The 17061-nt window shown below is 59.7% G+C and overlaps 2 protein-coding genes across 5 annotated transcripts in view; one reads left to right on the forward strand and one right to left on the reverse strand.

Moving 5' to 3' along the window:
- The window catches only part of SLC5A10 (solute carrier family 5 member 10), a 54957-nt gene that overhangs the window by 23002 nt on the left and 14894 nt on the right, over positions 1 to 17061 (reverse strand). For 3 of the 4 annotated variants that reach the window (XM_070389607.1, XM_070389608.1, XM_070389605.1), the window contains one exon: positions 14986 to 15121. In XM_070389607.1, the coding sequence (XP_070245708.1) occupies positions 14986 to 15121 (136 nt within the window). Of the gene's footprint in view, positions 1 to 5215; positions 5234 to 12233; positions 12242 to 14985; positions 15122 to 17061 lie in introns of all 4 variants that reach the window. The other variant, XM_070389606.1, reaches the window with a different exon arrangement.
- FAM83G (family with sequence similarity 83 member G) overlaps positions 1 to 17061 on the forward strand; it is a 28642-nt gene that overhangs the window by 8158 nt on the left and 3423 nt on the right. Inside the window, exons 3-5 of the mRNA XM_070389604.1 lie at positions 5183 to 5350; positions 12454 to 12578; positions 13233 to 14478. Coding sequence (XP_070245705.1) covers positions 5183 to 5350; positions 12454 to 12578; positions 13233 to 14478 — 1539 coding nt within the window. The remainder of the gene's footprint in view (positions 1 to 5182; positions 5351 to 12453; positions 12579 to 13232; positions 14479 to 17061) is intronic.

The raw sequence follows: 17061 nt of genomic DNA on the forward strand, positions 1-17061 counted from the left end.
GAGTAGGTAGCCATTCCTTTCTCCGGGGGATCTTCCTGACCCAGGGATCGAACCCAGGTCCCTACATTGCAGGTAGATTCTTTACTGTCTGAGCCACCAGGGAAGCCCAGTGGTTTCCATCAAATGTAGGAATGTTATGGCCTTTTATTTCAAATGTTTTTCTATCCTCCCTCCCCCATCCTCTGCCTCAGCACCTGCTGAAACTCCAGTTACACGTACTCTAGACCTTTGGAGTTGATCCAAGTTCACTGACACTCTGGCCTTGGTTATCCTGTCTTGCTTTTTTTTTTGTCTTTTCTGTGTGTGTCATTTTGGATAATTTCTACTGATAGATGTTCAGGCTCACTAATCTTTTCTTCTATAGTATCTAATCTTCTATTAGTCCCATCCACTGTATTTTTCATCTTAAATGCTGAAACTCACCTCTTGTGTTTCAATTTGGTATTTGTTTAAAAAAATCTTCTAGGTCTCTAAGTAACTTTTTGAGCATATAGGATGAAGTTATAACTGTTCACACTTCTTTGTCTGCCATTTGTATTCGTTCTGGGTTCACTTTGATCGATTTTTTTTTTCCTCTTGAGGCTCATTGTTTTCCTGTTTCTTTGAATGCCTGGTAATTTTTGATTGGATACTAGACTTGAAAATTTTATGTTGTGGGAGTTGTTTTTTGTTTTTTTTTCCTTTAAACATTTTGGAGCTTTGTTTGGGGATACAGTTCTTGGAAACAATGTAACACTTTGAGGCTTGCTGTTAAGCTTTATTAGGTAGGACCAAAGCAGATTTAGTCTACTACAGAAGTTGGCTAACAATGGACCAAATCTGGCCTACAGCCTGATTTTGTAAATAATGGAATGGAGATGTATACATTTGTTTATGAGTTGTCTGTGTCTGTTTTTGGAGTTGAAGGGGGTGTCAGAGACACATGGCTTGCAAAGCCTAAGACATTTGCTACCTGGCCTTTATAGAAAAACCTCATGGCCTCGGGTCCAGGGCATGTTTGCCCATCATGTAGGTGGTATCCTTCTGGGGACCCTCTTGCAGGTGCTTAGAGCCTGCACTCTGTTGGGGGAACGTAAATGACTCCTGGTCCTGTGTGATTACCAGCCGTTGTTCCAGCCGCTTCTTTCCAGCAGTTCTGTTCCAGTCTTGGTGGTTTCCTCCACCACCGAGAGAGTGCCTCTCAGTCTCCAGTTGAATCCTCAAGAGGCAACTCTGTGGCATTTTCTCTGTGCAGCCCTCTCCTCTCCTCTGTCCTGAAAATCCTGGTTTCCAGGCTCTGAGCAAACTTCATCTCCTCAACTCCGGAAGCCCCGGGACTCTGCTGTGTCCTGGAGGTGACTGAGGCAGTCCTGCAGCTGACTGCCTCATTTGTCTCCCTTCTGCCCAGGGTCCCTGCACTTGCTGTGCTGCCTGTTGGCCACGGCTTCACAGACTTTTCTGCCTGGTGTTTATTGCTAAGGCAGGTGGGTAAGTGCAGGCTCTGATATTCCCTTGTGGCTGGAAGCGGAATCCCAGGTCTTGAAGGCACTGTGCCCACTCTTAGGACAGTCTGCAGCAAGCCCCTGGTGTTCCTATGGGTTGCCCTCCAGTTGGCAGAAAAGGAAGCAGAAATGGTGGGCAGTGATCTCCAGCCTGTCCACCTGAGGGTGCTGTGGGTCCAGAGGGCTGGGGTTGGTTCCGTCTGCTGAGCACAGCTTCTGGACCCTGAATGGCACTGTGCCTGCATTGGTTCACTTCACCTGCCAATAGCCATGCAGGTGGGTGCTGCCATCACCCCACAAGGAAACTAAGGCCCTTCCTGAGGTCACACAGCTTTCTGGGAGGACAGTCTAGAGCCCACGCTGCTACCATCCTGTGTCCACCTGAGCCTTAGTGACAGACCCAGAGATCCAGACCCACCTCTTGCTTTTCCAGGTGGTGAAAGTGCCCAGTGAATGCTGGGGACTTGCCTGCCGTGCATCGTGTCTCTGGTGATCTCTGGGCTCCAGGGCAGGTGGGTGTGACTGTCTCCCCTTCCTCTGGGGAGCACTTTGAGGGGAGAGACCCCTGCTGGCCCCTTAAGCTTCTGCAGGCATCTCCGTGGTCTTGGAGTGGGGGCAGGCAGGACCAGTGCAGAGGGAAACTGCCCATGCAGTCCTGGGTCTCAGGGTCAGGCCTTAGAGAGACGGCATGCCACTCAGTGGGTTGCTATGGCTTCTCCAGAAACAGATGTGGGGCCTGCTCACGGCAGCCTTTGAGTCAGGGTTTGAAGGACGGGAAGATGTTACCAGCGTGGAGGAGGAGGGGAAGGTGCCTGGTCAGGAGGACGGTGGGCTCAGCTGAGGCGAGGTCTGGGGTGTGAAGGGAGAGGTTGGTGGAGTCAGAGCCCCTGTGGCTTCTGGGCCTCTGGGGAGAGATGCTCAGAGGCTGGGCCATGGTCTTCCAGCGGCAGGGAGACCCCGGGTCGCCTCACCACTGCCCCTTCTCCCCCACCCTCCCCTGCCCACAGTGCACCTCTGCCCCAGGAGGGGTTCTGTGGTCACGGGGGTGGGGTCTCATGAGCAGCAGCGGGGGTGCCAGAAGCCTCAGGCTGAGAGTCAGCTTGTGAGATAGGAGCCCCAAGCTGGTGGCGCAGAGGGAGGTGGGGCAGCAGTGGTCAGAGCTGCCTCTCAGAACCCGTGGACACAGCGAGAGGCTGCGGCCTGCCTGGATGGGCTGTGTGGGGCACCCAGACCAGGCATAGGAACTTGGGGTTGCTCAGCAGGCACAGCCTTGGGCATCATCATCCCCATTTCACAGATGAAGAAACTGAGACCCAGAGAGGCTGCAGCTCACCCATCCCGGACGGCAGGCTGGGGTCCAGAGCTCCATCTCTCTTCCTGCCATGCCACCTGAGCAGGTCGTTAGGCAAGTGAACGAGTGGCTCTGTACCTCAGTGTCCTCGTCTGTAGAATGGGGGCAATGATCCGCACCTCACAGCATGTCTGAGGACTGGACGAGGTAGCGATTGTCAGGCAGAAGTTGCTTTGGGTGGGGCACAGGGCCCCGGGTTCTCATCTGCAGTCTCTGACCCTAGAGACGAGCACTCAGGTCTCCAGGCCTCTAAGAAAGGTGGTGGGCCCCATGGACAAGCCTCAGACCCCACCCTCCCGAGCACCAAGACCCCTCTCCAGCTCCGCTGGCACCTGTACAAGCCCTTCTTTGACCCCTGGCACTGAGCCCAATGCCTGGGACCCCGTGGGGCTCCACTGGGGAGAGAGGGGCAGGCCCCAGCAGACCCAGCCCAACAGCTGGCGGCCTAGACCGGGCACCCACCTGCCCGGGTGTCGCGGAGAAGGCACATGTGGGGTGGGTCCTGCTGGGTCATGTCATGTCCCCCAGCCCGGGCCCAGGGCACATCCCCTTCTGGCGTTGTTGGCGGAGCCTGGACCTAGGCCTGCTCCAGGAGCAGTGTGTTAGCGGAGCCCTCGCCAGGCTGGCATGTGAGGCCATGCCTGCAGAAGGGCTGGAGTCACCATGGGGCGGGGGGTGGGGAGGATGTCCAGGCAAGAGGGTCCCTGCTGCCACCCCTACCCCACTCTGGGTCCCTGGGTTCCTTGGTGGAGCCCAAGGGTGTGCTGAGCCCACCAGCTCTGATGCCGCATCCCATCTGTCCTCTTGTCCACCCCCTCAAGCAGTCTCGGCCTTTGCATACATCCAGGGATGGGGCGCTCACTTCCTCTCAAGACCCCAGCCTATTTGGGGTCAGAGATCATGTCCCTCAGCTGGTGCTGCCACTGCCCCGTGGCCCCCCAGCCCTGTACAGACTATTTCTGCTCCCCGGGCTTGCCTGAAACACCCCTGAGGGACTCAGACAGTGAGTTGTGGTTCCCCAGGAGCCCTGGCTGGGGCCATGTGAGGAGGCTGCGTGTCTGTTCAGAGAGGGCAGGGCAGGGAGGGGCCCCCAGCAGTACTGGCTCTGGTACAGACGTGTGACCAGCGTCAGCAGGGGCCTGGGGCCCAGGAGGAGCCCTGCTGGGCCTGCAGGGGCGCGTGAGCTCATAGGAGTGTGCGGGCAGGCCCTGGGCCACCTGCCAGGTGGCCTCCTGGCAGGGGTGGGGGAACTCTGGCTCTCCTGGGCCTGGTTGCTTTGAGCCTGTCTGTGCCCAGCTCACCGTGCGGCCCAGTGCACAACCCTGCCCGCCTTTCGATGGAAGACTCTTCTAGGGGGCTCTCAGACCCAGGATGGAGCCATGGCACTGGCCTTAGTGAGTGAGAGGGCTCAGCAGCACTGGACCCTGGTCTGCTGTGTTCCCCTTGCTGCCCAGTGGGGCAGGGAGGGCAAAGGAGAGAGACTGAGTGCCAGAGCCTGCTGACCACTGAGCCCTGCCAGGCCTGGCACCTGCTGACCACCCCACTCCCTGGCCCTGCACTACCAGGGCCCCTGCACGCCAGGCCTGGGCGTGTCTCAGCTGGACTGGGCTGGGCGCACTCTGACCTCTCGGTTCCACCCAGAGCCAGTCCCGAGGCTGAGGTCTGCTGCTGTGGCACAGATGTGGTCAGAGGACAGGAAGAGCACATGTACTCTGGACTCCGTCCAAACCAGACTGGAGAGGTGGCGGCGAGGGAGCCTGTCCAGGGACCGATGACCGGTGGGCGGCCGCAGCCCCCGCCTTCCTCCCTGGTGCTGACATGTCTGGCTCATCTCAGCTTCCTGAGGTGGCGGGTGGAAGGCGTGGCGTGGCCTGCCCGCCTTGGGAAAGCAGCCCAGGAGGGGAAACAGGACCGGGCTCTGAGCCCCGGGAGCAGGGAGGGCCACCCAGTTTTGTGGGGGCGGCCAGGGCTTGAACCCCAGAACTTGCCCCCTTCCCACTGCGGGGCCTTGAGTCAGCTCCTCTGGGCTCCTCAGCACCTTCCCCTTCCCTCCACATTCCTCACCTCCCAGTCACTGGGCTTGGTTTTCTGTGGTCTTGTGTTCTGGAAAAGGCAGGCCTGTGGACTGGGCCTGCCTCCATCCCCTGCTGTCCAGAGAGAGAGTCCAGCCTGTGCCACCCACTGGGCATCTTGCACCCTGAGTGTCGGTCCTTGCCTGCAGCCTCAGGGCCAGGAGAGCCAGGGCCGCAGGGAGCAGAGCCAGAGTGGGCAGGTGTGGGAGAGGGTGGTGGGCATGGAGGCACCTGTCCTCCTGGCTGCGTGGCCTGACGGTCTCCGTTCCTCTTCGCAGGTGATTGCTGTGGTCATGGACATGTTCACCGACGTGGACATCTTCAAGGACCTGTTGGATGCTGGCTTCAAAAGGAAGGTGGCCGTGTACATCATTGTGGACGAGAGCAATGTCAAATACTTCCTGCACATGTGTGAGCGGGCCCGCATGCATCTGGGGCACCTAAAGGTGAACTGGCCAGTCTTTCAGTTCATTGACAAATTCTTGGAGTACCTGCCATGTGGGTTGGGGCTGAGCATGTAGAGTTCAGTGTCTAGGGCCGCCCACCAAGTGGTCACGTGGCCTCTGCTTCGGTGCCCTGGGGACAGGACACTACCTGTCAAAGCCCACGTGAGGTGCTCCTTCACCAGTGTCTCAAAGCAGCCCATGCCGCAGTGGTTGTCTGTCTCTGCTTGCTCACCTCCAGTGACAGGGTGCTCACCCCTTGGCTCTGGCAGCTCACACGCCAGCTGGAGAACTTCAACTCAGGAAGTCCTAAGCCCAAGTCTGTCTCCACATCACATCCACCCATAGTCTTTAGGACCCAACAGAGGAAGCTTCCTTGGGTTGAGGTCAGGGAGGGCTCCCTTGGAGGCTGCAGAGTTGAAACAGACTTGAGGAGCCAGTGGAATAGAAAGGGCCTTCCAGGGAGTGACACCGGAGATGGAGACGGAATTCTCAGGTTGGGCCTGGGTTCCCAGCACTGCTTTGCTGTGTGTGGCCTGGAGCACGTGACCTCCCCTCTCTGGGCTCAGTGGTCCAGTGCAGCGGTCAATGGCCCGTGTGGCTGGGCTCTTCTGCTCAGACACCCTGGCATCTGGTGCCTTACTTGAGGCCTTCCTGGTGATTCAGATGGTAAAGAATTTGCCTGCAATGTGGGACACCCAGGTTCAATCCCTGGGTCAGGAAGATCCCCTGGAGAAGGGAATGGCAACCCACTCCAGTATTTTTCCCTGGAGAATCTCATGGACAGAGGAGCCTGACAGATTATATTCAATGGGGTCATAAGAGTCAGACATCACTTAGCGAAGAACACTTTGGGGGTGGAGGGAGCCATTGCTTGGCACCTGTGTGCAGCTTACTCCCCAGAGTATAGACCAACGACAGCGGATCCTGTCACAGCTCTTGTCCTGGGCCCTTGATATGGTTACTAGGCCCCCCTCTTGGCAGCCGGCAGGAGGGGTGGCTGTTCCACGTTACCAACTGGGGATGTGGGCACTGCCAGGTGTCACCCCTGCCAGTGAGCAAGGCATAGGCGCAGGGCCAGCACGAGCCCTCTGGCTGAGCATAGCTTCCAATGGGTCAGAATGCCTTGGGCAATGCCAGCCCTCTTAACAAGGGGCTGGGTTCCAGCGCCCATAATTAGTTGGCTTTGTCCAGTGACCCCCGTCCCAGCTGAGTCCTTTCAAGTGGGTGTGAGCTCTCCCGGCAGTGCGAGTCTCTGGCTGTTGGGACATTTTTATGTGGTCTCGCTGGTGGGCTGGCCCGCTGTGGTGCCTGCCGTGTAATTAGTACTGAGTGCCAATTCCCAGGGTGGACAGCTCAGGCTGGGAGGTCCAGGGTGTGGAGGAGGTAGCTTCTGAAAGGTGACCGCAGGGGCCTTGTCCTGTGGGCAGGGGATCACAGAGCCTCAGGGCTCTCGTCCAGCCCACTCCTGTGCTCAGAGGCCAACCAGCCCCCTCCTGCTGCACCCCTGCCCCGTGCCTGGCAGGGACCCTGAATACATCACAGCTGTCTACCTTCTGAGTCCCCCACTCCACGTACAGATGAAGAAACAGGGAGGAGGCTAGTCTGTGCAGAGGCTCCAGTGCCCCTGCTCTTCCGGCAGGGAAACCCTGATGCAGGTTCCTGGAAGTGCCCGGAGCTCCCAGAAGTGGGCAAGTGGGGCAGGCCATCCAGACCAGGCTTCCCAGGACGCTCAGGGAAACTGAGGCCAGAGGGAACCTGTGACTTGCCCAGAGGCGTTCTACCAAGTTGGAGCTGAACTTAAAAGCCAGTGATGGGAGGTCGGCGCAGACAGGGCCATATACCCTTGGTGCCCAGTGTCCTGGACTGAGGCTGCACCTGGCAGGCGGTCACCCTGGTATTGGCCATGCGGCTGCCCCCCTTCTGGTGCGAGGCCCACCTTCCTGAGCCTCCAGGGCTCCGTGGCCACCAGGATACCTCGTTGGGTGGTTTGAGGGTGAAAGCAGATGAATGATGGCTCTGAAGTTGCTCTGAGCGACGGGTAAGCACATGGCTGCAGCAGCAACAGGAGTTACAAACCCCGGGCCCTGAGCTGAGGGCAGGAGGCTGGGAACGAGGCCCCAGCCCAGAGCGTGGCCCAGCCTGCCCCGCTCACCCCTCCCTGCTCTGCAGAAGATGGCGGGTCCACAGGATGACACACTCTGGAGCTAGACACTGTGGGTCCACCAGGTATTTTCACTGGAAGGAATGTGTGACCCTGGCCGCCTTGTTCTCGCCTCTGAGTCCACCCCCTCCCAGCCTGGGCAGGTAGCCAGAGGCTCCTGTTGGCCCAGCCCTGGCCAAGTGTCACCTTGTCGAGAGCCTGCCTCCCTGCCCGCAGGCTGGCTGGGCCCAGACCTGTCCCAGGAGCACTTCCTTTGCCGGTAATCCCGGGGCCCGCCCTTGGGCTTGCCGCCCCTGCCCAGCTCTGCAGTGACCTGCCCTCAGGTCATGGGACCCAGGGTGCAGGTTGTCCCTGCTAGGGTCATACTCACGACCATGGCGGTGCTGGGCGCCAGTCTGAGGGCAACGCCAGGGGCCAGGCCTGGGCCACAGCTCTGCCCTCTAGCACTGTAACCTTGGGCAGAGACACTAAGGTCTCTGGCCTCAGCCTTTTTGCCTGAAAATTAGGAATATTGTCACTTATTTGGCAGGGCTTCCATGAAGAGTTAGGTAGGCCTGTGAGGGCAGGGTACTGGGTCCTGAACTCCTTTCCTTCCTGTCTGCAGTTGGGGCAGCCGTGGCCCCAGCTCTGGTGTGAGTGCCACGATGCTCCCCGCGCCCCTCTGAGCTGTGGTCTGGCTGGTGACCCCTCACGTCTAGCTCTCAGGGCAGCCCCCCAGCCGAACCCCTGAGCTGACACAACACCGTCTGAAAACAGCTGCAGTATTGCTTGGACTCAGCCCACTCCCAGGAGGTGGGAGGGTTGGCGCCAGCCCCTCCCCCGCCTGAGGCTCCCAGCTGTCCCCAGACCCCCGCCCGCCTGCTCAGCTGGGCCCTGACTCCCCCAGGCCCAGGGGACGTGGGCACAAGTGCCCACACTACACATGGGAACAGGCCTCGAGAAGACGACCCCAGCCTCTAACCCCATGCCCAGGACTGGGCACATCTGGGGTGACTCTGGGTGCTGAGGGGTGCCCAGGCCAGGGAGCCAGGCCTCGAGGTCACCACTTAGGATGGCACCAGAGCTGTGAGATGCCTGGCTGCTTGGAAAAGCTAGCTGGCTTTGTGCAGCTGAACTGGAAAAACCAGCAGCCACCCGGGCGAAGGCTAGACCCATTTCTGAGGAACAAAAGAACCCCACGCAGGGTGGCCATGGGAAAGTGCCAGCTGAGGATGTACGGATTCCAGCTCCTCCTGGACAGGCTGGTCCCCGCCCCCTTCTGGTACTTGGGCCTCCCCTTCTCCTGACTTGCTTTCTCGGACCCTGGCCTGGCTCTGCAGGGGACTCAGGGCACTTTTTGCTGGCCGTGACCCGGAGGGCACTGCGGTACCTGCATCTTGCAGGTGGCGGACAAGGATGCTGCTCAGCGATCGCAGGACAGCCCCCAACAGAGAACTGCCTGGCCCAGAATGTCACGAAGCCAATCGGCTTGGCCCCAGGGAGGAGCCAGGAGCGCCCCACCCCTGCTCTGTCCCCTGCCCCCAAGGGTGCATCCCATCCCAGCTTCACTATTCCTGGGGGACGCCAGGGGGAGTGTTGGTTCCCCCTGCCCCATAAAACAGACCCTTTAGAAGAAGGCACCTGGGACACAGCTGTCTGTCCCCAACCTGGCCTGAACTTGCTGTCACCCATCAGCCCTGCTCAGCGTGGTCTCTGGACCTCCCCATGCCTCCTCCAACCCAGAAGGTGCCAGCAGGGCCTAGAGGGTGAAAGAGCCGCCAGGGTGCAGGTGTGGGCTGTCGTCAGTCCCTGGGGACTGGACCCTGTCCACTGGGAGGCCTTGGGCAAATCAGTCTGCTAAGCCACCTGACCATTGTGTATGGCCAAGCATCCCTGCCTCCCTGGGCCCGAGTCCACACCGTTCCAGATGTTTTCCACTCCTCTGTGTCCCTCCCGCTCCTTCTCTCTGAGTAGAAGGGAGAGAGAAGGGAGATGCCACTCCCATCGTGTTGCATGACACAGCCCTCCTTGTCCCCTTCAGTTTAGGGAGCAGCCGCTGAGCACCTAGCCCCTCCCCTGATGCACTCAATCTTCACAGCAGCCCTGAAGCAGGGGGTGGACAGGCCCGTTTCACAGCTGAGAACACTGAGGCAGGGGGAGGCCAGCTTGCATCCCTTTACACCAGGACTGGGGCTGTTTGACCAGAGCTCAAGAGTGACCCACTTGCTCAGGGAAGGGGGGTCTGGGCTGGTCCCCCCACCTTCCACCAGCCCCATGTATACACAGGAGACTCCGTGGAGCCCTTGTGCCCAGCACACCCTGCCCCGTCCATCCACCCTTGGGGCGGTGGCACCCTGGGAGTGGATGAAGCTCTGCCCAGCCATCTTCCTCTTCTGGCCCATCACTGCTCCCATACATATCAGGAAACAGGCTCCCGAGGATCCGGGGATCACCCAGGGCCAGGGCAACCCATTTGTGTCCCCCACCTGCTGTGTGCTCTGCTAGGGGCTTCCCAGGCTCAGAGACAATGCGGCTTTGTGGATCCTCCACTTCTGCTTGCCCAAGCTCTGGCTCCTGAGACGTTACCTCATCTGGGTCCGGCCCCACGGGGTGGGACCGGACCCACCCCCACCCAGGACCAAACAGCCAGGTGCTGCCATGGCGGGGAGCCACCACAAGCCCCTGCCTGCTGCTGGGCCCCAGGGCTGGACAGGCCTGGAGTGGTAGGCCAGGCCCCCATCACGCAGTCAGGGAAACTAAGGCCCAGAGAGGGTCAGAGAGTCACTTAGAGTCATACAAAGCATCGGGCGAAGCTGAGGCCTGCCTCCCCGACGGATTGAGACACTCTGAGCTGTAGGTGGTGACCTTCTGAGCCCTTCATGGGATAAGCTTCGGGGAGGGTGGGGGCAGACACTGGTGGGAGGGGAGTCCTGGCTGGGAGGGGAGTCCTTCAAGTCCTCAGTCCTTGAAGGCCGAGGAGAAGCTGCAGCCTGAGTGTGCCAAGCTCTGGGCCAGGAACCCACAGAAGCTGTGGAGCAGGGCTGCGGTCAGGCACAGGTGACAGGGGAAGGCCTCACACCGCCTCCAGGAGCTTTGTTCAGACTTCTGGTCCCTGAGCCTGTTTCGTGTTTGGTACAAAGTCACAGGCACTAATTGTCCTGGGCCGCGGCCAGTTTCCTGCTGAGCTGGTTGTATGCAGACAGGCAGTGGGGGAAGCCAGCCTGGGAGCAGAGGTTTATCTGCCTTCTGGGCTGGGCTATACGGCCAGGTGGGCATCCCTGGAACCTGCCCCTCAACCTCTGTGGGTCCTACCCTGGGGCTCCCCAGGCAAGGGGTCTGCGACCCGTCACAGAAGGGACAGACGTGGAGTACCCAGGGCCGAGGGCCGGAGTGGAGACAGCCTCCAGGTCTTTCATCCAGCCGGACTCAGGCCCCCCTCCTTCAGGCACAGAACCCTGCCCTCCACTGTCAGCCTTTGCGCCCTGTGAATGCATGCATTCTTCCTGGATGAACCCCCCGCCCCTTGTTCCCTACTCTCATTCCTCTGTGGCTCCCTACTGCCCCACAGGGTCTTTCATCAGGATCTGGCTGGCCCTACTCTGTAGGTTCCATAGCCCACCCTTCTCCCCCAAAGTCCTCCCGGTTCTCGGTCAGGCCTTTGTCGTCCTGAGTCTGGGGTGCCGCACCCTCTGCCCACCCTGACCAGCTCTTCCTCATCTGTCACACATCAGCCTGGACGCCAGCCTTCCCGGGAGGCTGCCCACAGCCGGGGTCATTACCTGTCTGCTCCCCTCTCTCCAGTGTGGACTTGTTGTCTCGGTCACCCCTTTGTGGGCTGGGGACCTCGGCAGGGATCAGTGAATGACTTAGTAAGCTGTCACTGGGTGAGGGTGACAGATGGGGGTGTTGCAGAAGGTGTGACAGGCCAGCACCCCCGGTGTGAATAGGGCCCCCCGGGAGGGAGTAAGAACTCTGTCACTGGGGCACGCAAAGGATTTCAGGCTCAGAGTCCCTGGGGCTTGTGTTAGAATTGGAGTTCCTGAGCTCAGTCCTCCAGAGTGGGAGCTGGGGCAGTCACGAGCTGGGTGATGCTTGACCCCCCTGAGCCCGTCTGCCTCTTGCCCTGAGGTTTCACGTCAGGGTGCCCTCAGTTATCCTCTCAACCCCCAGGTCTCAGCCAGGCCTGCCCTGCCCACCCTGGGGTCCCCCTACCACTGGGCTTTCATGCCTGCCCCTCCCTCCAAACAGGAAGCTCTCCTGATGGGAGGGGAGCCCGTCCCCGGATCCCAGCACATCCACAGACTTACAGAGAGGGAGGGCTCTGACGCCCAGAGAAAGGCAGGAGGAATCTAGCCTTGACAGGGGGCTGGGCTGGACCAGGTCTGCCTCTGACTCCTGGGAGACTCTCTACTCCCTCTGGGTCTTGGCTCCCCTTCCGTGGTCTCTTGGGACCTCTCTGGCCGGCCCCTGAGCTGATTGTGCCAGCCCAGCAAGGGGGGATATGCCCAGGCAGGGGGTTGGCTCTGTGGGAAGAGGGGGAGGTTGCCAGGATCCCTGCCTGCAGGGCTCAGGGAACAGGGACACCGTGGTGACGGGGAGATGGGGGTGGGGTGAGGGGGTGGGCACGGCGGTCACCCATGCTGGGAAGGCCACAGATCTGCCCGAGTGCAGGACCCAGGTCTCTCAGGGCAGCCCCATACCCCACTACACAGCCCCCAGCCATCCGCTGGACCTTCCTGAAACGTGTCCACCTCCCCCTCCTGCTGGAGACCTGCAGTAGCATTCCCCAGGCTGGACCCATCTCCCCTACCCACCTTGGCCAGGACCCACGCATGCACTACCGCTTTCTCTAGGCCCTTCCTCTGTCTTATCCTTCTTGTCCACGCTCGCCTGGATCCTCCCCAGGCCCAGGTAGGGTGCTCAGTGCTGGGTTGTGTAATTCCGTCTCCTGTCTCCAACCCAGAATCTCAGGGTGCGGAGCAGCGGAGGAACCGAGTTCTTCACGCGGTCGGCCACCAAGTTCAAGGGTGCCCTGGCCCAGAAGTTCATGTTCGTGGATGGTGACCGGGCCATTTGTGGCTCTTACAGGTGACTCTGGCATTCTGGGGGCTGGGGGAGAGGCGGCTCCAGTTCCCAGCTGGTTTCTGCCCTTAAGCCTGCCTATGACACCCTGGTTATTCTGGTTCACTGGTCCCCAAACTGCTGAGGTGTGAGTGGCACTGGGCCCGCCTGCACACCACCCGCCCGTCTCAGAAGCAGGCAGAATGACACTTTCCTCCGCCAGACTGTTGTTCCAGCCTCGAGGTGTCAGCAGCCCGGAGGTGGAGTGTGGGCCGGGCTCACAGGGCGGTCACTCTGAGAGCTGCTTAAGGGTGGGGGCAGGATGAGGCTGGCAGGGCCCAGCTCTACTGGGTCCATCAAGCAGGGACAGGGAGCTGGGAGGTGCCCACAGCCACACAGGGTGGGCGAGCAGATACTGATGGTGGCACAAGTCACCGTGCTGGACGACACACCCTGTCCAGGCTGCACCTCCAGGAGGGGCTTGGTGTATGGGGCTGCCTGAGGTCCCACACCAGGCCTGACCCTGGGGCTCCAGCCCCCTCCTCTGCCTCTGCTCCCTTCTCCTGAAACCCTTCTGTGGCTGCAGTCTGACGGACACTGGCCTCTGGGTGCACTGGGGTGGGGGAGGACTCCCTCATCCAGGGCCCAGACCCCACACCTGACCAGGTCCCTGTGTTGCAGCTTCACGTGGTCGGCCGCCAGGACGGATCGGAACGTGATCTCCGTGCTGTCGGGCCAGGTGGTAGAGATGTTTGACCGGCAGTTCCAGGAGCTGTATCTCATGTCGCACAGCGTCTGCCTCAAGGACATCCCCATGGAGAAGGAACCTGAGCCCGAGCCCATTGTCCTGCCCCCCTCGGTCCCGCTGGTACCCTCGGGCACTGTGGCCAAGAAGCTCGTCAACCCCAAGTACGCACTGGTCAAGGCCAAGAGCGCCGACGAGATTGCCAAGTCATCGTCTGAGAAGCAGGACACTGCAAAGCCTGCGGGGGTGCGGGGTGCAGTCCTCGCTGAGCGCCCAGGAGACCTCCCCGAGCCTCCCCTGCCCGTGCACCCAGGGCTGCTCAACCTGGAGCGGGCCAACATGTTCGACTACCTGCCCACGTGGGTGGAGCCCGACCCCGAGCCTGGCAGCGACATCCTGGGATACATCAACATCATCGACCCCAACATTTGGAACCCCCAGCCCAGTCAGATGAACCGTATCAAGATCCGAGACACATCCCAGGCGGGGACTCAGCTGTGGAGGCAGAGCCAGGACCCCGGCCCCGCCCTCCAGTCCAGTGCCCCGCTGGACGGCATCCCTGCCGAGAACAGCCTCCCCCAGGGGGACGCCCAGCCACGGCCGCCTGTGCCCAAGCCCCGGACGGTCCCAGTGGCAGACCTGCTCGCCCAGGAGGGCGGTGGTGCTGGCTGGGCCCTGGAGACTCCAGAGGAGGAATCACCCCACAATGGGATGGACCATGGGCTGTCCAGGACGGCGGGCCCAGGCCACGCCGCGCTTCAGCGGCAACTGCCTGTGACCCCGGATGACCCCGACGGCGAGGGACAGGTGGTCCCCAACGGGCTGGACGGGGAGGAGGAGGAAGACGACGATGACTACGTGACCCTGAGTGACCAGGACAGCCTCTCGGGCAGCTCTGACCATGGCCCTGGCCCCCGGCGGGCCTCACTGGCCTCCTCCTCCGTGTCAGACGAGTATTTTGAGGTGACGGATCGCTCGGCCTGTCTCCGGAGGCGCCACTCGGAGCAGGTGGCCAACGGGCCGGCCCAGGCACCCCGCCGACAGCTGAGCGCCCCCCATATGACCCGTGGGACCTGTGGTGGAGCCCTGGGTGACTCCTCATGGGCCCAGGGTCAGGAGAGAGAAGAGGCAGGCACCCAGAGGAGGATGCAGGCCGCACGTCCTGTGGACCAGGAGGCACAGGTGGGTCGGGGTCCTGGGAGCCCCACCCCCAGGACTGGGCACCCACAGGTGCCACCTGCTGGGCATCCGCAGTGCTGATGGCTTTCTGTGTTATGGGGAGATCTTATGGTGGGGGGTGGTAGCAACCAGGCAGGGCTCACATGCGGCAGGTCACTACCCAGCATTCCACAGAGGTAGCCTGAGCCAGGGACCAGGAGCCAGAAGAAGACACATGTAGCATGCCCAGAAGTGACAAGTGTGCAGGGTCACGCGAGTGGTCTGCTCCCGAGTTTGTGATGAGCGGATGGCGGTGCACAGAGGTGTTCCTTCACACCCCGAGGTCACACAGCAGTAGGTGGTCTTTGCCTGGACCTCATATCCAGCTACCTCCATGTGGATCCCTTTGACTGTGGCCCAGGAACCATGCCCCTCCCTGCTCCCCTAGGCCGGGAAACATCTTGCCTGTCCTTGACCTCTCCTCCTGGCACCCTCCGCGTCCTGCAGCCCCACCCCCGGAGCATGTCGTACCTGGGAACAGCACGCGGCTGATCATGCCCGGCATGACCATCAGGCCCATGGGCAGCATCTTGAGATAGCTGGCCAGGATGGAGCCCCCCTTGGCGTGGTTCAGGTCCCGGGCGGACAGTGACCGCTGCACGATGACCTGGGGGCAGGGGAGGGGGTGAGTCCCAGCTGCCCCGGATTCCGCCTCCGCGGGGCTCAGGGAGTGCGTGAGGTGGAAGCTGACCTGTCAGCCCTGGATGCACCCTCCCTGACCCCTGACAGCACCCCTGCTGGCTGGCTGAGCATCTGGGGCCCAGGTTCTCTCCAGGACTCAGTCTTCCCATCTGTCGAGCAGAGGAGTGTTGGTCCTGCCCGGCCTGTCACTCCGGCAGGCAGTTGTCAGGGCTGGAGAAGACCATGGAGCGGTGTCAGGGACCACCCCCCACACCCTCCCGCCACCTCCTGCGCTGTCACGAGAGGCCGGCAGGCTCATGCACGTGTCAGGAGTAGACACTGGTTCCAGCTGTGTTTTGTGTCCCAGGCAGAGGTCTGGAGCTTTAGGACCTGGGTTTGGGGAAGCTTGTGTGTCAGTTGTGGAAGGAGCTAGAAGCTGCAACATGAGGGTAACTTCTCATGCAGCCGCAGGCGACGCCTATCTGGGCCTCAATTTCCAGATCTGCAGAATAGGAGGGGGTAGTCGGAACTGATGGCATCTGAGATCCTTCCAGTTCTGACACCACGATTCTACTTGTTAAGAACATGGGACTTTAAACAGTGTTACCGAGATATGATTCACACACAGTTCAGCCACGTGAAGCATACGACTCCATGGTTTTTAGTATGTTCCCAGCTGTGCAGTCTATAACTTTTAAATGCAAGTATTTTTCGGTTGCTATTCTGCAGTTTAAATCACTTCCTGCAGTTCAGAAGTAGAAATTCTTTGTGATTTTCACTTATTTTCCAAACACACAATTTTGACAAGTGGCTCCTAGCAGTTGCCTCTGACATGGCTGTTGGTGAAGCAATTAATTACAGGGTCCCAGTCAGGGTGAGCTCTAAAATAGATGTTTTCCTGCTAAATCAGGCGGGGACAGAGCAATTTACAAAGCTCTAAGGGTGCAGCCAATGGAATCCACTAGAACATTCCTTGGGTTCACTTGGCGACTCCACCCTCCCTGGCTCATCCTCCAGCACCTTTTCATCAGCTGAAGAAAATTACCTACGTTTACATCAAAGCAAAGGGGCGGGAAGGACGCACGTGGGAAATAGAGGCTTGCAGACTTTTTTTTTTTTTATCTTTGGCTGTGCTGGGTCTTCATTGCTACGCTTGAGTTTTCTCTAGTTGCAGCGAGACGGGGGCTACTCCTGTTGCGGAGCACAGGCTCTAGGCGCATGGGCCTCAGGCACAGGCTTAGTTGCTCCACAGCATGTGGGATCTTCCTGGACCAGGGATTGAACCTGTGTCTCCTGCGTTGGCAGGTGGATTCCTAACCACTGGCCAGCAGGGAAGCCCCTATAGCCTGTTCTTCACCAAGGACCTCAGGTGCTTCCTCGATACGATCTTTCTCCATCTTTTCCCGGGTTCTTGCTTGTGTGAAGGTATTAAGCACCTAGCAGTTAGGTGCCTACTGGTCTGCTGCTTGGGGACAGTTACCATCCTGGGGAGCAAGTGCAGAATCACAGGGTTGTGCATAGGCATGGACACAAGCCTTTGTTTTAGGCTTTTGATGAAATCCACTTTGATGAAAGTGGATTTTCTAAAGGCTAGAAATTGCAAATGTCCATCCTAGGTGCCTCTAGGTGCCCATTTAGGTTCGGCACCCTTAAGAGAAACTGTCATGAGCTTCTTCAGAGGTCCCTCTAAACATCTCAGAAAATGCCCTGAAGATTGTAAACTTGCTCGATAAAGGAGCTCTGGATCAGAGATGGTGATCCCTGAAAATTTAGGCTTCGGTGCAATTTTCTTGTTATAGTCACCTCAAGATCCAAAAGCGAAAGTGTGTCCTTGGAGGCATACTCACACATTCTAACTGTGGAAGCCCATCCCATTCAGACTGAACAGCGCATGGACGGTGGCTGAGCTGCATACCGAAATAGAAC

The sequence above is a fragment of the Bos mutus genome, chromosome 19 (genome assembly GCF_027580195.1).
Source record: "Bos mutus isolate GX-2022 chromosome 19, NWIPB_WYAK_1.1, whole genome shotgun sequence".
NCBI classification, from domain to species: Eukaryota; Metazoa; Chordata; class Mammalia; order Artiodactyla; family Bovidae; genus Bos; species Bos mutus.